This window comes from Rhyacophila brunnea, unplaced genomic scaffold, assembly GCF_057557595.1.
Source record: "Rhyacophila brunnea isolate RB1 unplaced genomic scaffold, BYU_Rbru_1.0 scaffold_10, whole genome shotgun sequence".
Taxonomy (NCBI): domain Eukaryota; kingdom Metazoa; phylum Arthropoda; class Insecta; order Trichoptera; family Rhyacophilidae; genus Rhyacophila; species Rhyacophila brunnea.
The window spans coordinates 26,808,775-26,835,808 of record NW_028232752.1 but is presented as its reverse complement, the minus strand read 5'-3'; the positions used below and the strand labels follow the sequence as shown (position 1 = coordinate 26,835,808).

The 27,034-nt window shown below is 31.7% G+C and overlaps 1 protein-coding gene across 1 annotated transcript; it reads left to right on the top strand.

The window, feature by feature from the left end:
- The first annotated feature begins 1,322 nt into the window (after positions 1–1,322).
- On the top strand, positions 1,323–27,006 carry cn (Kynurenine 3-monooxygenase cn). Its single transcript, XM_085952797.1, has 10 exons — positions 1,323–1,406; positions 14,706–14,775; positions 15,297–15,487; positions 16,840–16,888; positions 18,449–18,536; positions 18,772–18,943; positions 22,032–22,283; positions 23,231–23,461; positions 24,161–24,322; positions 24,830–27,006. Exons 1-10 carry the CDS (start codon positions 1,338–1,340, stop codon positions 24,968–24,970), a joined length of 1,425 nt encoding a protein of 474 aa, XP_085808923.1. The 5' UTR covers positions 1,323–1,337; the 3' UTR covers positions 24,971–27,006.
- The last annotated feature ends 28 nt before the right edge of the window (positions 27,007–27,034 follow it).

Below are 27,034 nucleotides of genomic sequence, written 5' to 3'. Positions count from 1 at the left end.
TGCTGTCATTTAGGATCGTGTTATCCTTTTCGAGTAAAAAAAATGTTTTAAAATTTATAATTGTGTGAAAACGTTAACCACCTCCCCTTCTTAGTCACATGTCACCAAAGCAGAGGTGTATTTTAAATTGTAATTCAATCATAACGTATATATATAAATATGTTAGTATTTGTAGTACATGGAATTAATGAATCTGAATAAAGGTAACATTGAAAGACTACCGCAACTACACGGTAATATTATGTTATAATAATTATGTGTGAACTAAACAAAATACCGATTGTCGTAATGCAATCCTTGTGTTATAGTTTAGATTAGATACCACGTTTTTTTCACACATACACACGACACAATGACATGTAATGCAATAACCCGAATGCTGCCAAATATTATGTTGGTATATGACATTTTCAAATGAAAGAACGCGAAGAAAATCCAACGTTTTGTGCAATAGCACCTGCCTGATCCAGATTTACCTCTACTTAACGACGGGAAAAATATTGAGAGTATCAACAGAGTCAAATAGGGGTGCATATCATTGGAGATGGCATTTTGCAGAGAAAGCTCGCTATCCGAATAGGAATGGCTGGACCAACATTCAACTCGATGCGCAGTGTTTGGGACTCACGAGTGTACTTGGTCAAAACCAAATGCCACCTATTCGACGGTTGTATTCTAACGGTGCTGTTTTACGGTAGCGAGTCATGGCACCTTACGAAGGCTCAGAGCAACCGTATACTGAGCTTCGAAAACAGATGTTTGCGACGGATACAGAGTGTAGAGTGTGATAACTTCAAGCTAGTTTTCCTGTTCTTCAAGCCAACCGGATTTCGGCATCCTGAAAGGCCGCTAACTACTATCTATATAGTATATTTGGCGAGCTGCGGGATATGGTGGTTTGGCCTGGAACGATGCAAGAATATTGGAAAGCGACAGAGATTCTTGGAGGCCCCTCGTGGTGTCCATAAATGCTCCAACTAAGGGGCGGATATGGCCGAAGAAGATATGACATTTTGCACATATATCACTAACTTTGTCACTAAGAAATAATTTTCACGAAAATTAAAAAAAATATTTAGGTATATTATTATTTATCAATTTTCCTAGATACAAATATTTTGATGTTGTTTTGTAATATATCGATAATAAAATATGTAATAAAATAGTAAGATATCCAGTTTGGTACTGTTAATGCGAACACTGTAGCGTGCGTGAAAATAACGTAACTGGACAAGCCAGCAGGAAATTTGATATCAAGAGGGTAAACCAGCTAAGAAGGTCTTCAGTTAGGTGGTCGGAACTCCTGGATTAGTAGTGTAGTCAGTCGTTCGCTAACCATGGAGGAGCATGCAGGGAAAAATGGCTTCCAAAAGAAGTTGTGCGTTGCCATCGTTGGAGGGGGGCTGGTGAATAAATACTTTTTATATATCAAATACCTAATAAAATTAAAACATGGTGGCGGCGAAATAGATTTTTTTATTTTAAAATTTGTAATTTAAAAAAATATATTTTCTTGTATTACTATATTTTTATTAGTTTCATTGCTTATAACAAATTATATATTGTATATTTTTCTACAAATGAAACATTCGTATAAAAAATGAGGATTTTTATACAATAGTCCCAATTTAGATTTAATATAATAAATTGTGAGTTGACATAAGTATATATGCAGTTTTATTAAAATCTCTGAAGTCTGTGTTTTTGTCAGTTAAAATGTCGAAATAATGATAATATCATTTTGTTCGTTAGTCTCACATTTATAAATAATTACCATTACATTTTACTTTCTCGGTCCACAGGGAAAAGTTAAAGTTTCAAAATTCGCTAAAGACTAGATTATGTGTAGCCAAAAATAACAAATGTTATGTTATACTTATTGTTAATATCAAACCAATTATTAATTCCACTGTATCTAAATAAACAATTTACAGGACAAAAACGAAATAATGTTTTACTGTTTTATTAAAAAAAAAAAAAAACGCTGAGAAACTTTGTATTTGGTATATATTTTAGTAATTAAGACATTATTATATTGTTTAAGTTTTTAGATGTATATATTCTATATTATACCAAATAATGTAATAAGTGCGTAATATACGAGTACCTATATAATTAAACCGCGTTGTTTGCTAATGAAATAGAATATACATTACATATTAATATGTTGGTGTATTTTTTTTAGATTGTATAGGTGTCGACGTTGACATTTTAATGTTTTGGAATTTTAAACCAATTAGGCGTTATAGCTGTCGAACCAGCTATCACATCTATGAATATTGTGTGATAGACCACAACTTTGTTGTATAACAGTTCGATTACATATTCAATGCCAGTCGTTTCAAACTAGAAACATGTGATCTACAATAAAAATAATTGCAATTTTAAAGTGTATGCGTATGAGTTATACAGATTACTGTATATTTTTTGTTTTAAAATGATAATTTTAAAAGAGTAGAATATCTTAAAAATTTTATCTTCTATTGAATTTTATATTAAGCAAACCGTAAACAAGAAACCAATTGTTTTTTTTTTTCTGTAGAAAAAGTCCTAATGGATGTCGGCTACCATCAGGGCGACATTTCATATAGTACCCGAAGCAGCACTCGTATCAATGATATAGATTCTTAATCGACGAAAAGCGTCGCCATTCTATGCTACATTTACAATTGATCTTTCATTGGCTAACTACTTGAAGAATACTGTACTTTTATCCTGTCATAATGTGGCAAAAATCTCAAAAATCACCTAAGTATACAATATTAAGAACATTTTTCAGCAAACATCAAAATATACTACGATAATAATTATTATGTATTTGTTTATCAATTAGAACTTGTTTTAATTTATACATAACAATTTCTGTAATAGAAATATTTTCGTGTAAAAAGCTACTATTTCTAAAATACTGTACCTCCTGCCATCATTTCTCACAACATAGATCTTAGCAAGGCATGCTACATAGTGACAGTTCTTATAAACTCTTTGTTGGTAGACATTGTCCACTTCTTCAGAAAGGTGAGCATCCAGTGTAAGAAACATATTCCTTTCTTCCCCACTCTTACTCGTAATCAAATAGCAAGTACCAACAACCATATCAGATCACAACACTTGTTTATTATTATCATGGTTTTAAAAACCAAGTTTTTGGTTAATTCTACAAAATTATCATAAAATTAAATTAATTAACATATTAACTAGTTATTGGTTTATGACAATCGAGTAATATTATGTCCATACGGCTTTTCAAAAATCTTATTGTAAATTTTATTAATTTATTAATTACTGAATGAGCGGTTACACATTTGGCTTAGGTATAATGTAGAGTTCGGATCCCGAGTCTGGAAAATTCACGGTATGAACTTAATATGCCAAGCAAGCCTATTAAGTTCTTAATAAGCTAAATTGTAAATTATCAAAAAAATGTCTCAAATTGAAAGCTTTGCATTCTTCCGCTAGGTGCATCCCCCTTAAGGTACATGATATTACCAACATAATCGTAATAGACATCTAGCGATAGCCATTTTTTTATTATTGACGTTCTCGTACATGCTTATGAAGTAGGTAAATTAAGATAACTCCTTTGAGTTTTTCAATACTTTTTTAAGTTATACCTACTTCTTTTGGCGCGTTTGGGAAATCAGATCAGAGTGTATTTTTGGCGTGTGACATGTAACACATAGTTTATTTTTTCACACGAAAAAAAACGTACTCGATTGGATTCGAACCACCGATTGTTCGGTTATCAGCCGAACGCACTACCTTTACGCCACAGTATGATACTGCAATCGTGACGATTATACAGTATAATATTATAGTTTAGAATTGTTCCGTTGCCTAGGCAGCGAATTTATTATTATCAACCATTAGCAATTCCTTACGTAAACAAACTATTAAACGTCAGAGTGACAGCTGGTACTTTAAAAATAAAAACAACGAGAAACCATTATATAATTTAGTAATATAAGCTAAAGTGTATAGAAATAAACCAACGGCGTTGCAATAAGCGGTCCTTTTACTTGAGTGTGTAATTTAACAAGATATAATATAATATAGGTACAATATAATGTAAATATAAGAATCTAGTTTATCACAAGTTTTGTTTTGTTATGACAAAGAAATATATCTTCTAACGTGCGTTTTCTAACACACACCGATTTTTTATTATATTTCTGAGAACAGTAAGGACTACAATTTTTACAAGGTATTCTAGTTACCTAGAAGCGAGCGTTTTATAAACTGGCAATGTCTATTATTCCAGAAAGTGGTGTTGATTTATTTTAAAATTCAATTAGACCCTGCCTAACCAAACCATAATAGATAAAAAATATTCTTCAATAAATAAAATAATTAAAATTATACAATTTATGATTTCTTTGAATAATTTTAGGTATTTTATAGATGTTAGAATATTTTTAATCTTTTATCTATTACGGTTTGGCTTAGGCAGGGTTTAATTGAATTTTAAAAACTAACCAACAATATCTATAATTTGTATTCTTCATTCAATCAAAACAAATAAGTATATCTGACAAATATTAGTGTGCACTATTTATGTCGGATCTCCATAGTCTACCTCTACCAATCACCAGTGATATATTATCATATATGTAATTATGAGAAAATGAAAATTAAAAAAATATATATTGAAATTGTCTTGTGAAAAGTAAGTTTTAAAAACATATTATTATTTGACACTGTTTTGTTTACTATTTCTGATATTTTGATTATTTTTTTTATGTAAACACGTGTCACACAATCAGTTTTATAATAGTCCAAACATATTTTTCCAATTAATTTCCTTAATGAAATTCTATTTTACAAAGTATAGAATGAACAAAAAATATGAAGACGTAAATAGCAATATTACAAAAGTATTCAATTTTATATGTGATTTTAATACATCTGCAATGAATCAATTGACGAAATGTTGAGAGAAGATTGGCATCAATTTAAAACAATTTCACATTATATCTTGCTGTTAACCAAACAATCTTTTTAACGTAGATTACGTTTATTGGCAAGGCCTACCTTGAAATATCACTCGTACAAAAATAATCACATAAAATTATCACACGAAAAGTGCCAGTTTTTTTCCAACATCTACTTTATTTTATGTCACGCCAAAATCAAATGCTCTTTACACACCATTAATGCAGATGAATATCACGCAACAAAAATCAGTATTCCATGGAATTTTCCCATTATCGTAAATAATATAAAATGTTTTTTGCCGTACCCATGGTGCCACTGTAAAGCGATTTACCTATACCTACCTACATTTATTATGTTGAACTTTGAAAATATGTATAGATCATAATCATGGCCCCCACATCCTGAAGCGGGCCCCCTACATATCGTTAAAGAGAAAGGCAGTGCGGCGCTCTACAGTAATGTTTTCCAAATTTAATGGTGTACGCGGTAAAATTAATGTGTACCTATATTTAGTGTTTTTTTTGTATATTTAAATTCATCTATTTGAATTATGAAGTTATCGAATATCGATACATAATCAAAAATTGTATCGTGCAACTACATAATTTTAAATAATGCTAACATTGAAGATGCGATTTTTTTACTATTCGCCACGCCGGGCCCTTCCTGAGCCCTGTCAGCCCCCCCTTTGTGGGGGCCATGATCATACTATTTTAGAACTGCTAAGTCCGGGTACAGAAAAATCTCTGTGAAATTCAACGTTAATTTGTTGGATGTAGGTACTATAAATGTCGGATCAATAGTTATAGAATAATTTAAAATATTTGTCACGAATGTTTTCTTTTTCCAAAATATGTGTTGATTCATCGCTACAATTCTTTAAGTATATTTGAAGGATTTTGTTTTAATATTATTTAACTTTTGTTGGGTTCAGTCAATATTTTTGGGTTTTGGCAGCATAAAACTTATACATAAAATTCCATATACAATACAGTAGTAAGTAATGAAAAAATAACATTAAATTCATTTTTGTAAAACATATACGTGTATGCTTTCTTAATACCGAAAATACCGTTTTTTATATTTTTGAGACCGGTATTTTGGTATCGATAAATTATTGAATACCAGTTTTGAAATACCGGTATTGCAATCTCTAGATAGAGCATGTTAAGATTATTTGTTACTATTTTTAAAACTCTTTCTTTAAGCACCGAGGTGCATGATTGCTACACGAGTCCCGTGGAGCTTCGTTTCGGGACAAGGAAGTGTGGCACTAAAATCTTTTCATTCTGCCACGTTTATAACGTCATGGAAGGCGGCCGTTCACAAATCGCGGCTAGATATCGGGCGACTCAAGTCATTGTTCAGTTATAATTATCCATATTTAGATAAATATATCATGGCATAAAATAAATTCTTGACTAAGTAGTTAGAATTGAAGGTAATAAAATAAATAGCTACATACATCCGTAGTGTTACAACCCGTGGTGGGTCCTCACTTTGTCAACAATTCAGCAGTTCTCTTCTGGTCTAATACACCAATTACGTGTGCATTCCCCGTTATACTGTCGAACCGATTACATATAAACAAACAAACAAAATTACAGTACATCTATTATCTACGATCATGGGTCAGTTGTGTCAGATCACCAACGCCTTGATTATTGGGCCACTTAGAGAGGTTCCGAAGGCAAGAAAATCTCCGGTTACCTACGTCACTGACGTTTACGTTTTCCTAAATTGGGAGCTTGGGTAAATCATATTTTTCATTTCGAAAAACGTGGCTCATCTTGAAACCTTTTTGCCAATGGGTTTAACCCAGAAAATTCTCATCGTACGGCGATACAGTATTATTTCTAAACCCTACAACGCCTTTCGATAGTCCTAATATTTAATATAAATTGAGTACTTTACAAGCAAAATGGTTTCTCTCCATCACTCACTGATTGAGATACGTGCATAAAAACTATGAACCAGTTTTTATGGGTACATTTACTCTTCCTACTGTAATAAATTTATACACACTGTATCTCTGTATCTATTTATTTTTTATATATACTGTTATTAATACTATTTCTTCGTTTTAAATATCATGTTGTGAACGTCTTAAATTATTAATTTGTAAAGTTAACTATATGTAATATTTAAAAAAAAATGATTTGATTTGACATTAAAAGTCTTATTATATCATATTAAAAAAGTGTGGCTACTTTGACCAATGCTTAAATTAAAATTAATAAATTATTTGGTCTAATTTGAACATTTTAAAGAGTGACTGTTATGAATTTCAAAAATTGAGAGAGGCTCTTTTGCTTGTTACCTATTCAATTATACCTACTACGTCTCCATTCGCTGTATTAATACTATCAGAGCCAACTGGTGGTCGCCAGTCTGTCTCGCTAGATCTTGCAGACGGCTTGGCGGTGTTAGATTTTAATATAATTGTGAAGTATGCATAGAGTTTTCCCTTCGGAATGGATTTTCATTCAGCTTAGACCGTTTGACATTTCGCTAATTTGTCAGTTTTACGATTTGCAAGTCGTCACTGCCAATATAAATTGGGGGTCATATGCGTAGTCTATTCAGGAGTCTGGCCTTCACAATATCGTCTGACACAACCTCAGGCTGATAGGCCAAGTAGAACAGCTGGCAATCGCCGATTGCTACCACGGACAATTTAATAGAATAGAATATGTGTAATTATATAAATGTTTCGAACACGTGCATTTAAATATGATATTATACATCTCATAAATTCGAATATAAAGCAATGTATGTGATTATTATAAATAGCGATCCAATATAACGTGAATATTAATCTGCCACGGGACCCATTTAGATAATAAAAGGTTAGCAGTATATAAAAAATAAATGCTTGCAGCCGTTGAATAATATTTAAAAAATCAAATTTTGAATTAAAATTTAACCTTAAATAACATAGTCTTCTGGTGCGGGACATTCATATCGAAACAAATGTTGATAAATAATGGTCATATTATATCTGAGAGGAATTGACTAATTCTGATAAGAATAGGAATTTATAAGACCCAAAGGTGTGGAATCAACTTATAGAGGCCTTCATCCAGCAGTGGATTGATACAGGTTGATGACGATATAAATGGGTAGGTATATAAAATCACAAATTTAAAAAAATATAGCAATTTATTTGACCAAGTAGAGTAGAATTAGGTTGGGATAACCTTCATCCAGCAGTGTATTGATCCTGGCTGATGATGATAATGACGATATTATGAATGGGTTAATATAATATCAGCAATTTTGATAAATATAGCAATTCATATGACCGACAGAATTACAAACAACTTAGAGAGGCCTTCATCCTGCAGTGAATTGATTCAGACTCATGATAATAATGGCATTATAAATAGATAATTTTATAACATCACCGATTTTGATAAATATATCAATTTATATGACAAAAAGGAGTAGAATCAGTTATGGGAGGCTTTTATCCAGCAGTGGATTGGTCCAGGTCGATGATGATAAAAACTATAGAAATAGGTATACTATCACAAATTCGTATAACCGATAGTAGTATAATCAGGTTGCGGAACCCTTCATCCCGTAGTGGATATATATAGATATGTAGATATTATTATAATATCACCCGTTATTATAATATGATGTCTTTCACTAATGTCAGATTGTCTAAAATAAAGATTTAAATTATCTGTTTTATTCATGACAATGGCAATTTTGTTTTCAGTAGATTCAAATTTGGCATAAATTTTGGTTATATTAATCTATGGAAAGGTAATTATTCATTAAAAAAGTGTGTAGGTCATAATAATAATACAATAAAAACAATAAATGTGACAGCCATTAAAAAGTATTTTAAAGAAATCAGATTTGGAATATCACGTTATCTATGAAATTATAGCAGTGGCAGACTCGGCTGTCATAAGATAATTTACGTAGTGAATTGTACCAAGATAATGGTTTTATCACCGAAAAAAGTGCGCCAATGCCTACATTACGATATTTAAATTAAAATAATCGGTTCCATTTATCAATAAAGGATTAGAAGGTCTTAAGCAACGAAGACGTCATTCTGTTAGGCGTGAACAGTAAATATAGCGATCGTATACGATATGTAAGAAAATATCGGATATAAACGTCACGTACTTGTAAAATCATGGAAAATTTCTGAAATGTGTGTAAAAATAACAATAAAATGTCGCTTAAATGAGCTGTTTGTGCGTTTTCCAAAATCTATTAGGATAATAATATATAGGAGATATATAGGAGATAATTAATGCAGTCCAATTGTATGACATCACGTGTGTGGGTAGGTAGGTAATGCGTTGCTCACATATTCTAAGAGGGGGGGGGAATTCAGGGAGAATGAGAGTACCCACTAAAACGTTTATTTTTAGTAAAATATTAGTTTGCATAAAAAACAGATAAATTACTAGTCAATTGAAAATTCCAATGAAAATTTTACTGAATACATTTTATTATATAATGTTATTTAACAAACATATAAAAATCACTTATTGACCAAAGAGTAATTTATAAAAGTGCTATAACCGTGGAAAAAATGTATAAAAAAATGGCTTCATTATCAATTATTCAAAACGACGTCGTTTGGAATAATTATATAATGTAGATACATATTCTATATGATCATGAAATCTTAATTTCTAATATTTAAAAAAAACATGGTATCACAATGACATAATCATCTTTCTTACAACGTTGACATAATATTATTCAAGTGTAGCTTCTATATTTCCTGATTTGAAGGTCAAAAATCTACCAAAGTACTTTTCTGGAAATTATATATCTCGATTTAAAAAATCAATAGCTATATTATTTCACTACATATAGGAACAATTTTCAATAAAAATTAAAAACGTAATACTTTAGTTATATTCGCCTCATTTGTTTATTCAGGTATTTTGTATTTAATAAAATAAACTACGTGACTATACGTGTTTGATCCTCATACAAGTAATTAAGTAGAGTGTTTTCAATAATATATCATAAAAAATGTTTTAAAGCACCTCTGTGATTAATTAAATAATATCAAACGTAGAAAACATTTAGAAAAGTATGTAAAATAATACTCGGTCAATTTTTATTGAACAAAATGTATGTTACTTAAATTTTGCACGAAAGTCTGAGATGAAACACTGCCTTATAACTAATAAACGAGGGAAGAAAATGCATATAATAATACAAAAAAAATAATGAAAAACAAAAAAAGACCACATTTTCCTTGACAATGGTATTGCGACTGAAATAGCTTTCCACATAAAACGAAAAAAACATCCTCTATAATTTAAAATAATTTATATTATCATTTCTAAAATTGAATTCTACCAAGTAAATGCTGACTCTGTTAATATTTAGTATCTTTTCACTTATAATAATTTTGCATTTTTGCCCCTCCCTTATTACGAGCCTGTTGACAATAAATATGTTAAGTAATAAAAAAAATATAATATTTTACGACCAATAAAAAAAATCTCGATTCAATAACATATTACGTTAGATGCGTATTTTCCCATCACTGTGTAATAATATAAAGTCAATGCACTTAACATGGAAATCGAGCTAAATTATTAGCTTTCCGTTAAAATATTCCAGATTTTATTAACTTTTGAATATTATATTATTTTAAATTAAGTTTTTTAGCACGAAATATTTTAATTATTATGTATAATCATAAAAATAACTTCTATAAATGCAATGCGATAGTAGTTCATCGTGAAATAAGAAAACTCCGTTATATTTTTTATCTCTCAGTACAAGATAATAAATTGAATACTCTTATATGAAAAACATGGTGGCGATCAAACACCTAATATAATGTCAACATCACGAAACATTGGTTAAGGTATGATTGCGTTAACTCACTTTAGATTAGTCCCCCATCCTCTCCTAGTCAAAATAAACCCCAATATAAAATATATGTCCCTAGATACCTTCAGAATACCTCTAGTGATCGAGAAATAATCAGAAAAAGTCGATCTCGATGCTCGAGGAAATAATTTTCCTAAATTTCTCGGTAAAAAAAGGCCCCAAGAAAATAAAAAGTTTCGACTTTAAATTTAAACGGAATTTCTTAAATACCCCGGTTAAAAGTTTTTGGCCGTAATAAATTTGTCGGTAATAGGGAGGTGATCTAAAATTGAAAAAAATCTCTAAGAGGCAATTTCGTAATAATTTCGATTTCTTGAGAAATCAAAAACCCAATCTCGAATTATCGAGAAAACAAAGATTCTTGATATCGAGAATTCTCGAATCCCGAGAAATGAAAAAAGTCAAGAAACCATAACCACTACTCCAGATATTTGACAGGTCGGTTATTTGACTGATCGGAATATTAAAAATCGAGATTATGACGTTGACTCAAAATACACTATCGTCGTCATCCCGATGTGGTTGTTAGGCGTCTCCAAGAAACATTACCATTCTCCTTTATCTGCCCCAAGCTCTCTCCACAGCTTTAGTTTCAGGGATTTTGTATTTATTTCCAATTAACACAGTCTAAGTATCCCAACCACTTTTCTTGCTTCCAGTCTATCACCATTGAGTTATGGGTATGCCTCATAGAGTTACCCAACTTCCACGTATGAGACGACATAATGATGATCATCGACTAACGCGTATAGTTTATGGTTGTAGCTGTCTCAGCATGCTCTGTCTTCCTCATTTACGACTCTGAAGACCCTTTTATTATTTTATTTTCAAATATGTCAAGTTTTCGCTCATATTCTTTGAAAAGGGCCAGTAGTCCTACACATATCCCAATATTAATTGGCCTGATAAGTTTTTTGTATATATTTATTAGTTTGTTTGCCAGACTAATTCAAACAGTGGGTTTATACTCTATTCCACACTTATCGACCGCTAAAGTGATACATATTACCAAACTTAGGGTAGGTTTGTTAACAATTACAATAATATGTTTGTAATTGTTGTAATACATATTTAGTATGTAAATATTCTATATTTTAACAGCAACAAGAGAGGTGCTGCTAAAATATAGCAAACACCTTATTGTAATAGTTACAATAAGTGCTAATACTTTGATACAAACCTACCCTAAGTTTGATAATATTTATCACTTTAGCGGTCGATAAGTATAGAATAGACCCACTGAAATAAGTAACTAGACTAAATTTTATTATAGGCATTAGGCTGTCTGCCTTATTATTGTTGCGTATGCATTTAATAAATTTAAATTAAACATTAATATAGTACCATAACATAGAAAGTAAAAAAAAAATGCCAAAATGTCATGCACGAGGTATTTTTTTCATTTACTAATTATTTATTTACATAATATTGTGTCTGGAAAATCTGTAAATATGCAAACAAGTTACTGACCGTTTGCGGTCAATCGACATTAAATTTAACGTAATCTATTACTACGATCAGTTGAAGATTGATAAATTTGCATAGGATTGTATAATAAATAATTGACACGCGGAGAATCTTCGCCGGCCATAAAAAAACAAGCTGAATTTCTGCATTTTAGATTGCATAATAAATACAGCGTATCCTTTTCATATTTTTAGTAAAATGGTTTAAAAAACATAGTTACGTAACTATTTTTATAAATGACGCGGAAATTTTTATCTCACTAGCACTAGCTACAAAAGTAATAATTTTTGTTTTACGCTCAAATCTCGAACAAGTTGTCGTCCACTTTTGTAGTTTATTTATTAAGAGCTTTTTCTCGCGATACTCTTCCGATCGTTGTGAAGGTGATTTCACCATAATTAATGCTAATGGAAAAAATGTTTTACTAGTGCATGTGCGCAACACATGTCTCGTCGGTAGTTGTTGTGTTGCCAACTTCTATTGATAAAAATATGACAGATAGGGTAAGATAATATGACAATTGGCAGGAGAATATGCTAGATTTTCTTATAATTAAAATAACGCCTATAAACAATCACTTTCATAGTCACAAAGTCATATTTCAGACTATATTGAAGAAGAATCAATTCTTTCATAACTAATAAGCCCTACCTACGTCATACAATCAAAAAATAACCAGTTGCAAAATTAAGTCAACATATAGGCACATTTTGGTAAAATAATAAATATAATAATGTAAGTAGGTACGAGAGGTCGGTAATAGTATGTTGATTTCAAGGAAATATTATAGCTTTTTAATGAGAAATTTAAAGCTGTTATCATTGTTGAAAAATGCTAAATTATAGAAAAAGCTAGATATGCATATTAAAAATGCTAGATCTGGCAATAAATTGTTAACTTGGCAAAGCCGGTCACAACGCTTTCCATCAACGTTTGACGGTCATTCGCTTTTCGTGATTACACTTCACTGGGATTCCCTCTAACGCGCGTAAAATGACGAACTTAAAAAAAATCTAAATTATGATAAACACACATACTCTTTCATTCTACTCTAAAATTAAAATTTTATATTATTACAACAAGATGAAACAAGTAGTGTTTTAGTATAAATTTTTATTGACAAAAATGCCCGCATACCAAAGATTGCAAACAGAGTATTTACTTTGACAAACGATACTTTTCCAAAAGAATCAGCGCTAACTTGAAAAAAATCATTCATGATAATTAATATTTTGGTGGCTTGATCGCACGGGCTTAGTGCTAATCATCAGTAATCACTACTCGCACTAATACCACCAAGTAATACCACCAGGTGACTAAACTGGTAAAGGATGTTGCCCAGAATCCGATTGATGCAGATTCAAGACCTGACCGGCTTTATATTAAAAAAAATATATATATTTGGTCTAATATGTATGTTTCAGAGGTATTTCTAAATTATGAAAGTTTATTATGTTAGCATTCATCATTATCATAATCGTCTCAATCTCTCTCTATCCACTATTTGAAGAATGCGTCTTCTTACTCTCTTCACTTTTCGAGGTTTATCGTCTTTTTTGTCACGTACTTCCGATATAACTGATTATCTCATCAGTCTAGCCTGGCCTTGGTCATTGTTTAGGTCTTTTAAATCTCTTGGATACCACTGAATAAAGAGTTCCACTGATGATCTGTTCTTTGTACGATTTTGCCTGCTTATCTTAACATTAAGGTTTTTACACTATGCGTTACTATTGTTTTCTCCACCCTCGTTTATTTCTTTGTCGATCCCTTTGCGTTGGAAGAGTTACAAAATACAGCTTCACGAAAATAGCGCACATCACGAGTATTTAGTGTGGTGAGATAGAAAAGATGGAGTGGTAATATGATGTACGTCCAATAGTTTTAGTTCGCGAGATCTTATTATAGTATGATACCGAAATATCGGATTTAAAAACCCATATAACCGGTATATACTATGTCTAAGATTACTGCACTATCCGAAAATTTTGAAATAATAACAATAAATCTAGCTTTTTGGAAGTAAGAGATGAAAAACAGAAACCAATCGGCTTTAGTTTCGGACGGAATATAAAAAAATGCCAAGATAAGCTAAAAAAGCTTTCAATCATAGAATTTTAATTTTTGGCGTCGATTGACGGTACTTTACGTCACAAATAATAAATGGCGCTGTAAAGATTTAAAAAAATTTCCTATTGAATACCTACATACTTGTTCAATATGACATACTGGTATTGATTTTTTCATTCGGTATTGCGTAAAGGCACTGGAGGGAATTGACTTTGAAACGAATACCTGCAATTGTCGTGTAAATACAATTATGACATGCAACATACATTTATATTAGCTATTTACCATTATAATTCATATATTAAGTATATTATTTTATGATAATAATGTTTTTTAATTTTTAGGTAGGTTCTTTGGCTGCATCATTTTTTGCAAAAAGAGGCCACGATGTCCATCTCTACGAATACAGAGAAGGTAGATACTGTCACCATATGATATATGATATGCGTGAATCGATATATAATTTATTGTTGTTTTCATCGATTGATCAAAGCAGAACCGTTTTGATTTTATTAGAAATTGCCATGTTTTTACATTAAATTATTAGTCTTCTATTTCCGACATTATTTGAGTGAGTACGCGAGCACGCAAGTCGAGCGGGATTACTAAATCCATCCCGTTCTACTTCATTTACTTCAAAAATTATTGTTGTTTGTGTTATTATTATATAACACTAAAATTATTATATACCTTAAAAATATACGTTTTAATGAAAAATTGTATGTGTGTGTTTGTGGGGGGAGGGAGTGTAAATTTACCGCACCAGGTGACGGCCCGTCACTGACGGGTGACACCAACCCTAGTTACGCCACTGCACAGATGCATTGATGATCTGCACACACAATAGAAAAATTAGAGGGAACGTTGGTCAGGTGTCGAAAAAATTAAATTATCGAGCACTTCGGGAGGTAAAATTTTGATTTTTTAATTTGTAGACATAAGAAAAACTCCCCATGTGCGCGGACGCTCAATCAATCTATCCATGTCGGCAAGAGCCAGTGCAGCACTCGTTGCTGTAGGCCTTGAAGGACCCCTAGGTGATCATGGCCTCCCCATGCAGGGCCGTATGATACATCCATTGGGTGCTCCACAGAAAGCTATCCCGTACGATACAAGAACGAAACAGGTATGTGATATTGACTTATTGTAAAGTAGAATGTTTGTTTTTATTTTTATCTTAAACGAGAATAGACCCACTGTACTTCGACATCCGAAAAGACCCGAGATGTATGCAAGACGAAGCCCAATATTTGCAGAACCTTGTTTCAAATAGTAACCATAATATGGCCAGTGAACGTAAATGTACAGATTACACTTACAGATGGTTTTTTGCAAGAATACTCTTGCTATGCATCGAATATTGGAAAAAAATTAAAAGAAAAATACGATAGGTAATGAGTATTATCCAGTGGCGAAGAGTGGAGGTAGGCTGCTAAGATCCGACATAAATTAATAGGGCACACTAAGCTTTGTCAGTCATACGTATTTTTTTTCATTGAACTAATATTACTGACGCCCACGGTGGCCGCGCGGCTTAAGCGTTGGACTATCATGCCGTGGGTCGCAGGTTTGAATCCTGGGTCTGGCAAGAACACATATTGTTTTTCAATTTGTGTGTGAGTCAGGGTATGGATTTAATAGGTTGAGCAAGTGGCTGACATCCATTTCTCGTAAAAAACAAAATCTGTTAATAGAAACCTCTACTCTGTGGAGGTCCATATGATCCTATTAGGATTGGACATGGTCGGGAATACTACTATGCGTAGATAGTGTTTGTTAGTTTTTTTTAAATTCTATTAAATACTGCCTAATCGCCTTAATCCAAGCCATAAAATATATAAAATTATGACATTAAACCTTACATAATTTTAGATGTTTTCTAGGTAGAAAAATATGTTTTATCAATAATTATGGTTAGGAATAGGCTAGGCTAATTGAATTTAAAAAAAACTAACTAACACCATATGTAATATGTATTATTAAATCAACGAAAACAAAATATAAGTATCACTAAAAAAGTGTGCACGATTTTGAATGTGGATTTTAAAAACTAACTTGCACAATCTGCAAATTCTATTCTTAGTTCAATGAAAACAAATAAATATTACTGACAAATTTTACGTTCACTATTTATATCGAATCTTAATAGCCTAACTCCACCCCTGACCTCTGGTATTATCCAACAATGGTAACAAAATGGAGATGAAAACAAAAAGTCGTCACGTCATATTCTATACATGCTGTACCTACAAGTTGTATATTAAAAAGGTATTTCCTGTTGTTCTTAAAGGTTTCTTAATACAACATACACGAATTGTTACACACACTCATTTATGTTTGAAATCTTTTAATCCTTAACTTGACGCACTTTTAGGGCTTTTGTATCTCTTTTTTTTAAATACTACCTATACCACTTACCTATTGCGATGCTTTGTAAACAACGTGAATAATTAACATATTTTTACCCTTTTGTTACAGTGCATTTATTCAGTCGGCCGAAAGTTTTTGAACGAAGTTTTACTTGAAGGTAAGATTATGTTTTTACAATAATTATTTTAATGGCATTAAAATATAATCCTATTTTTATTCACTTATACTCTTATAGTCGTGCCCATATTCTAAAAATTAATAAACGAAACATATCATTATAAATTGTAATCTCGCCAGAAACTTCCGCGTTTCTTTCCTACCATTGATCCATTTAAAATCTTACCTGCTTTCCATAAACGCGAAATTTCTAATATATTTTATAATCGATCTTAATTGTTAATAATTTTTTATTTTCTTATTCTCTTTTTATTTCTCTATTCCTTTGCGCCTGTTCTTACACTATTGTCAATAAATATAAACATTTCTTTCGAGTGATCCAATTTGAGATGCCCGGAAATGCCAACTATTTGTAAAACTTCAGGTATGTTGATAGCAAAATAAAGTTAATACTTAATTATGTAAAGAATTCAAGATCAGACGCATATTTTCTTTTATCTATATCAGAATTTCTCAACCATTTGGTACTCGGGGCACACTTGAAAAATAATTTTTGCTTTGCGACATAGTCATATAGCAATTCCATCGCATTATTCTTGAATTTTATGGATTTTGCATACAAACGTTTCCCCATCTATATATAATATGGAGAAATTATCTTTTTTTTAATGCGGAAACAATGAGAAACACAAAAAACTAGTATGGTATAATACAATAAAAACAATTGTAATATCACAGTTATTAATTATTAAAGAAACCCACAATTAAATTGCATAACACCTACTTACTTGAACTGGGATCAATGTTTTCAATGAAACATAATATCGCCATCTTTCATGACAACACCAGTAAGTAATTTGATATTGCTTCTTGTGGTTTCATTGTACTTAATATACTATTACTAACGTCCTCGATATCAACTATTTCGAATTTTCGCGGTATATTTCTATCAATAGAAAATTAATTATTAATTAAGAATAGTTATTAGAATAATTATTTCCTAATTTAGATAAAATAATATAAAATAAACCAGTAGTGACATCAATTGGCAAAAACAATAAATGTAAGCTCAAGCGGTAATGCAGTTTACTGTACTTTCATTTGTTTTAAAAGAACAAATGAGTCATGCTTTCACTTATATTATTAAATTTGTTTTGAAACAAATGAGTCACCTTTTTAACAATAGTATTAAAATTAGTAGTGCGGCAGCAGAGATGGCAGCACCGGCGACAGGCGGAAAATATAAGAGTAGAAAACCATAGCAACCAAAATCAACTACCGATGATGATGAACAACAAGATCGATCGTAACGAACACGAAACGAATGATTACTGTCATTACACTCATTACTGTTATATATAATCAATAATACAAAAGCATTGAGCATAAGAACGGTCATTCTAAAGTAGTCTAAAGAACACAAACCAAGCGATTTTCTCGGGAGGTTTACATACAATTCTAAAAAATCTAAAAGACTCGTTATCAAATTACTTCCCTCTCCGACATCCGAAATAAAAATGTTTGTATAAAACCATTTTATTAATAACAAAAACAGATTTACTGTATTTAATATTACAACTACTTAACTATATTTTTGCAGCCACTGAAAACTACCCTAACGTAACATTACACTTCCATCATAAGCTAGTCAATGCAAATCTCGAAGAAGGAAAGCTTACATTTCTACAGTAAGTACACATTTTTATTATAATTAAAACTTAACCATGAAGTATTTCAATTATAAATATTAAAATAAATAAATTCTAAATAATAACAAATCTTTACAGAGCTTTTAATATAAACATGTTTTTAAAACTTGTATGTAGTATGAGAAACAATATAAAAAAGTAATTATTTTCGTTCAATTGTCATAATAAGAATATTCTTCTCCATGTAAAATTTAACAAAAAAAAACCTGTTTAGGACCCAGACGAACAAGACTGTCGAGCGAGTCGCAGACCTGGTAGTAGGTGCTGATGGTGCCTTTTCCACAGTCAGGCGTTACATGATGAAGCTGCCACTCTTCGATTTCAGTCAAACTTACATCGAGCATGGATACCTTGAACTTTGCATTCCTCCAAATGAACAAGGACAGGTAAATACTTAATATTATTCATCACATCGTATCATATAATCCGGTAATTACTTAATGATTTATATGCAATAATCTCGGTGATTGATCTATACAAGTCATGTCTAATTTCAAATGGGGTGTGATTTACTCTCCAGCATAAAAAACTGGCAGTGACTTACCATCACCTAGTGTTATTCTTTAACTTAAATATACGTATTATATTTCGCTGGGGACACCAATGCGTTACAAATTATACAGCAATCTTTGTCTTTTACTATCACAAATAAATGCCTACTCAATTGCTAATTGCATTCATTGTCAAGCCATTATCCAAGTGTGCAAAAAGATTACTGCGCGACGATAAAAGGAAATTATGCTGCAGTATAAAGCACGAGGATTAACATATTATTCTCCTATATCTAACTCATGCGGTAGGGGTAGACTATAAATGATACAATACGAATCAAATCATGATAAGGTCACGCAGACTTCTGCACGATCATTTTGAAAATGACAGAAATAAAAATATAAATGGTTAATGATTCCTTTTCAAAATCTCAATGAAATCATTATATTATTATAACTGAATGTACACGGTTTTTTAATTTTCATGATTCGATTCCTACCTGTCTATGGGGCGATCGAACAAAATTCATCCGGCAATCGACGGGTTAGACATAGATTATGCAAGAGAAATGTGTACTATTTCATTCAATTAGGTTCATATTATAAATTGATAGATAGCTTAAATTCGAATATTTTTATTTTCGACAGATCCAGCATATTATGAAGGTAAACTCCCGATTATCCATGTGCGGATTATCCGTGCAAGATACGGTGTATACAATGATATAATAGCTCTTAGGGAACATATTATAAATGATATTAGAAAATCATTAAAAGATTCCTGCAAACAAACCAAAATCACATATTTTCTTAATAAATAATGACTAATGAGTATTAAACATGTCAAAATAATTGTCTCCTTTAGAAATGTATAATAAAAAAAACATAGTTCTGATTATCAGTGTTTTTCGTTTATCCGTGCCGCCTCTCCCCACCATGAGCCCTGATAATCGAGAGTCTACTGTAATACGAGGGTGGGTCAATAAGTCCTTAGAAAAGCCAACAAGTGGCGCGACTAGTACTGTAAGCGGTTTGTTTTCATGCAGCGGCACTACCGATTCAGTATGCTGCGAAGTTTCAATCAGATTGGTCGGGTTGTTGTGTGTTTTTCGTACATTTAAAAAAAAATTTGCTTGTGGAAAATGGAAAAATGGAAAATGGAGAAAATTGAGTTTAGAGCTGTTATTAAACATTTTAATATAAAAGGGTTAACAGCAAAGGAAATAAAAAATGAGTTGGATTTAGTTCACGGCATATCTGCTCCTTCACTTGCAACTATTTATAACTGGTTAAATGAATTTAAACGTGGTCGTACATCAACAAAGGATGAACCACGCTCAGGACGTCCTGTAGAGGTGACTACACCAGATATGATCAATAAAATCCACGATATGGTGTTAAGTGACCGAAGATTAAAATTGAGTGAGATAATTGAGGTTACAGGGATCTCAAAAGGTAGCGTCATTTCTATTTTACATGACAAATTGGGCATCAAAAATATTTCTGCAAGATGGGTGCCGCGTTTGCTCACAGTCGACAATAAACGCAATAGGGTGGTGGCCTCTAAAGCCCTGTTGTCGCTCATGCAACGCAATCCGGATGAATTTTTTCGTCGCTTTGTGACTGTAGATGAAACATGGATACACCACTATACTCCCGAGACGAAAGAACAGTCAAAGCAGTGGATTGCGAAGACAAACCATGTCCAAAGAAGGCGAAAACCGTAAAATTAGCTGGTAAGGTTATGGCTACTGTATTTTGGGATGCACGTGAAATTATTTTCGTTGACTATTTGGAAAAAGGAAAAACAATAACAGGGGATTATTATGCATCTTTATTGGACCAGCTAAAAAACGAAATTGAAGAAAAATGGCCTCATTTAAACAGGAAAAAAATCCTCTTTCATCAGAACAATGCCCGTGTTCACACATGTTTACGATCAATGGCTAAAATTGAAGAATTGAAGTTCGAATTGGTCGACCACCCACCGTATTCGCCAGATTTAGCCCCCAGTGACTTTTTCCTTTTCCCAAACTTAAAAAAATGGCTAAGTGGACAAGGTTTTTTTTCAAATGAAGAAGTCATCGATCGGACAAATGCTTATTTTGAGGACCTTCCGAAAACTTATTTTTCTGACGGTTTAAAAAAAATTGAGAAACGTCTAACCAAGTGTATTGAGCTCCAAGGAGATTATGTTGAGAAATAAAAAAAAAATACAAAAATAAAAACTTTTTTAATGCTTTTTTCTAAGGAATTATTGACCCACCCTCGTATGTTAATAACGACCGATGCGTTGGGCATGCCTGATCTATACAATGGGTGCTATCATAATGGTATTTTTATGAGTGATTACTGTTGCTCATTTCTTCAATCGCGATTATTAAACCTGACGACAGTAGTGTACTAAAACAGTAGAGTGTTTAGTAATATAAGTGAATCAATCAAACACCCACGTTTTGAGAAAATCATATAAATAATATGTAGTAGGTATACCATATATCACTAGGAATCAAACACGGAGCCTCCGGCACTGGAGATTTAAGGAGTGGGTTGCGTCAATGCTCGTGCCCTGGATTCTGGGATATCTATACATTGTTTAAAATAAAACACGTTTCTTTCACTCACCCGGTAGGAAGTAAACTGGGAATTTGCAGGGTATATAATTACATTAGTTTTAACCTAGGGGCGGCAGGTTATACGAAAGTATGGTGAAGCAGGCTAGTATGGTCTAAAAGTATGGTGAGGCAGGCTGGTAATCAATTTGCGGCAAAATTTCCACGTTAACATTATATTTTATGGGTACATTATAATGACCAAAGTAAATCCTCCGTGATGCCCTGCATTTTTTTTATCGCGTCGCTATTTCTTGTGAGTTGTCGGCTATTGTTGGCCTGCTTCATTCAGTTTTATGAGAAAGCCGATTCCTTGCCCCTCTTTTTATTTAATACCTCTATGGTTTTAACCATTTAATGCTATGTTTCAGTTCGCGATGCCACACAAGTATTTACACATATGGCCCCGCGGCGAATTCATGATGATAGCTCTACCAAACCAGGATATGTCATGGACTGTAACCCTCTTCATGCCATTCATCAAATTTAGAAAACTAGACACTACCGAAAGACTAGTTTCATTCTTCCAGAAAAACTTTCCAGACGCTCTGCCTCTAATTGGACTGGACAAACTAGTAGAGGATTTTTTCAAAGGGACTCCACAGCCGTTGGTATCAATTAAGGTAGGAAAGTAAATAATGATTGAATAATACTAATCATTTTTAAAGTAAGAAAGAAATTTAACAAAACAATCGATTTAATACTCACACTAGACAGGGTTACCATACGTCAGTGGCGAAGGGTGGAGGTAGGTTGTTAAAATCCGACATAAATAGTGCACACTAAGCTTGGTCAGTGAAACGTTTTTGTTTTCAATGAACTAATACTACAATGTGTAGATAGTGTTTGTTAGTTTTTTTTTTTAATTCATTTAACCCGCTAATCCAAGCCATAGTAGATAGTTAGTAGTCAAAAAATATTATGCCGTACCTAACTTAGTCATGGTATGTCAAACCGTACATAATTTTAAGATAATTATAGATAGAATAATATTTCTTATCGATTATGGTTGAGTTTAGGCTGGTTGTAATGAATTTTTAAAACTAACCAACAACATTTGTAATTATTGTATTCTTAATTCAATGAAAACAAATAAATGTGACTGACAAAGTTTAGTGTGCTATATTTATGTTGAATCTTAATAGCCTACCTCCACCCTCCCACGCCACTGATACGTCCTGTTTTCCCCAGATGTGTGCACTTTTTCAGGCCTTAAACTTTAGCCTGGCCGAATTCATGAAATAAAAGTTGTCTTATTGAATTTTTGTTTTAATTTTACTTAACCATAAAAATACAATGTTCAGATAATAATATAATGTCCCATGTTAAGATACATATTATAAATATGAAGCTACATTTATATAATATGTATGAATATGACAGTATCAAAAATTATAAATTTGTTTCAAACTATTTCTGTTTTAGTGTCTCTTATAATGACCGAGGTATAGTTAACATAACACTTTTAAACATAGAAAATTAAGTACCTATCGTAGAATATAAACCTAGATTGATAATAAAATTAATCTTCGATATAACTAACTGAATTAAAATATTTGCGATTTTTCAGTGCCGTCCATACCACGTTGGTGAAAGGGCAATATTAATCGGCGATGCTGCTCACGCAATGGTGCCGTTCTATGGACAAGGAATGAATGCCGGATTCGAGGACTGCCTGCTACTTGATAAACTGATGATGCAGCATGGATCGAACTTAAAAGTGGTGCTCAAGGAATTTTCAGAAGTCAGGTCTCCAGACGCGCATGCCATTTGCGACCTGGCCATGTACAACTATATCGAGGTAAGTTAAAAATGTTCTTTCTATTTATTTTATTATTAAATACTTATTTTTATTGATGGTAAATCCCAGCATATGAGTTGGTCTCCTCCATAAGTAGTGTCTACTTGTTCTTACCTTTACCAATTTAATCCGTTTCATTTTTATCCTATTTCAACCAGTCAATCCAACTCTATCCATGTCTACTTCAAGACTGCTTCCTCTGTTCCCACCCACCTGTTCTCGAATTCTCGGTATCCTGTTGTCTCGAATTCTTTCGATATAGCGTGTCCATCGCAGTATTTGCGACAAATAAATATGTAAGTGTTATAAATGTTGAAGAAAACGATAACGTCCATCCCCCAAAACTTCTGAAAACGTGCGTCTCTAAACCAAAATACGTTACCTTTTACGCAAAAGTGCGCGTAACTACCAGCCTAGTTTTAATAATAATTTGTAATCTAAGCTCAGCGTCTTTAATTGATATCAATGCATAAACAAATAAAACAATATTTCATCTCTGACACTGACAAAGTTCCCATGACATAATATATTGACAATTTATTATTACGTACATAAACTTTCATAATTGTTTTTAATACTTCACTCAACATTTATTATTTTATATCTCATGTGAAAATGAAAAAACCGTCCAATATAAACCCCTCCATATCAGTATATATATATATAAGTTTTTAATTGAAGAATGAACTTATATTTCAGATGCGTGATCTAGTAACACGTCGTTCCTATATGTTCCGTAAAAAACTGGATGACTTCTTATTCTGGGCGATGCCTTCGAAATGGGTGCCCTTGTACAATTCTGTCACGTTTACTGACATGGGATATAGCAAATGCATCACTAACAGAAAATGGCAAGACAAAGTAAGTATATTATGTATTAATAAAACATGTATCCAATCAAAGTTCTGCTCGGGCTCAATTGAGTGACACGAGCTCTTAGATAGTGAAAAAAGATGTTAGACAAGGGTGTATAATATTTCCGAATAAACTTTTTAGCATTTATAGAGAACATAATATAATGCAAAGGTCAGCAATTTTTCATTCCAATATTCGGTTCTTAGCTAGAATGTTGATATATAATATTCCTTTAATGTGTAGCCATGAACTGTTTCTGTGTAAATGAATTTTCTGCTGTACAAAGAAAAAACGGGCACCAACACAAAACATACTGAAGACAAAGTAACGTCATGCCATAGGCGAAATTTATTAAAATGTTTCAATTTGAGTAAAATACTTATTTAATCAGTACTTTCATGGGTTTACGGGATTCTAAAGGATCTGTAGCAAATATTGTATAACCCAAAGATAATCTATACTTAGATATTTATATTAATAAATAAATAATGTACTTTTAATTTGATATTATAGATTCTATCGAGAACTCTCTACGCTCTGGGGAGTGCAGTATTAGCTGGTCTAGCGATGATCATTCACCAACACCAATCAGCTCTCAAAGAGCCGTACAATTTTCTGGTCAATTCCACAGGAAATTTATTTAGTAGAGTATGAAGGTATACTGTGGCCGAGAGAATATATACATATATTTAAAATTAAGCATTCATTTTTAATAAATTCGTTTTTTATATCATCATACTAGACATTTGATCTAGACACGTACATAAACTGCGCTAGTACAATTTGAAATAATGTTAATATGTAATCATTATAATTAGCATCACGTTTGTCTTGAAGTATGCAACTATAAAAAGTCATGTTTGGCCAAAAATATAAAAAAATGGCGATTAATAAATATTAAACCTTGTCTATCCAAACTATAATAGATAAAAATATTCTCCTATCTATAAAATATCTAATACCTACTATGTATGATTTAATGGCACAATTTTAGATATTTTATAGATCAAAGAATATTTTTTGACTATTTTAAATTAACAAACACTTTCTGCTCAGTTCAGTGAAAACAAATACGTTTGATTGACAAAGTTTATTGTACACTACTTATGTCGGATCTTCACAGCCTACCTCCACCTATCGCCAGTGCTACATACAATAGAAATGTACTCACAAAATCAATAAAAACAAATAAATGATGTCGTCGACTTTGAAATCTATAACCTCATAAGTAAATTTTGAAAAATACAAGCGTTCTGTGGATTACCGCAAGTAATATACGGCATTTTTTTACATTTTTATATTCTGCAAGAATGTGTGAATTTTTGCACTTATGCAGTTTATAATATTAAGAATGGCATAGTATTATTAATTTCAACTCTATTGCACTAGGTATATTTTATATTATACATATGTGTTCTATATATATTACATTATAAGCAGTGATTTTTTTAGGGATATACGGGGATACACCATATCATACCGTTAGATATATAATTGAAGTTTTGTAAAATATCACATGATGTAGTAACACATTTATGATTTTTATTGATGACCTAAGACAATATCGTTATTCGTTAATGATGTTTATTAAGTTATTTAACATAAAAAAAACGGCTTTTTATGGAATAAAGAAATCCATTATACCTATGTACTCACATTTTTTCCCAAAAAACACTGCTTATAAAAATGTTTTACATTCATTGGTATTTTTAATGTGTGTGTAGTATATTTTACGTTACAATTGTATCATTGAAAAGAATAAAATTAGGTATAGTTGTAAACATTCATAAAATATAATACAATACTTCGACGTATACATTTTGATAATATGTTCCGATACATATATACTGAATGATACATTGATCATTTGTTTTTCAAGAATAAAAATATTATATTGTTTTTACCAAGACAATAGTGTCAGAGTACTGTCAAATATTAATTTTTGAAGCAGTAAAAAATATCATTTCATACTTATTTACGACATGTTTTCTTTCCCTCATAATAATCATATCTACCTAACACTATAATCTATAAGTTATATACATTTTAATTTTTTATAAAAATCGACAAGTGTTACAAGCGTCGCATTTTCCGCTAGGTTCCTCTGATAGATTGAGTATGTACTCGCCTTAAGCGAGTACCTAACTTATTTTTTACAACGTTTTTATTATGTCGTATTCTTATTTGTCCGGTGGTTGTTTATCCAGTACAAATCTTGCAATCGATTTTTAACTAACTTTCCGACTAGCTAGACATTTGAAACTTTTAGAATATATCAGAACATGATGCCAATGCATTTTTTTAATACTTTTAGCCATCTTTAAGTAGAGTTGAATTCATTTTCAGTTAATTCTGTTTTGTATGAAAAGTTATTTCGGAAAAAATCCATAATCCAATCCACTGTTATTGGTTGCTAGGGGTCTGGGGTCCTAGCAACTAAATTATTCATATATACGTGTGTTACAATGGAAATCAATATGAATGTTAAAATTACATTTCAGTATTATTTCTATCAAATACAATTTTTTTTGATCGTTTAAGCTAGTCAAGTCAAGTTTATATGATTCAACAGAAAATTTAAAAACGTCGTAAGTATATAAAAAGTTCTTTTTATCTTGTAATTATTATTGAATATACATAATTTTTTGAAACACATCAGAAACACACCTATTACATAAATAAATATTCGATAAAACCAGATTTTTTTAAAGTATAATT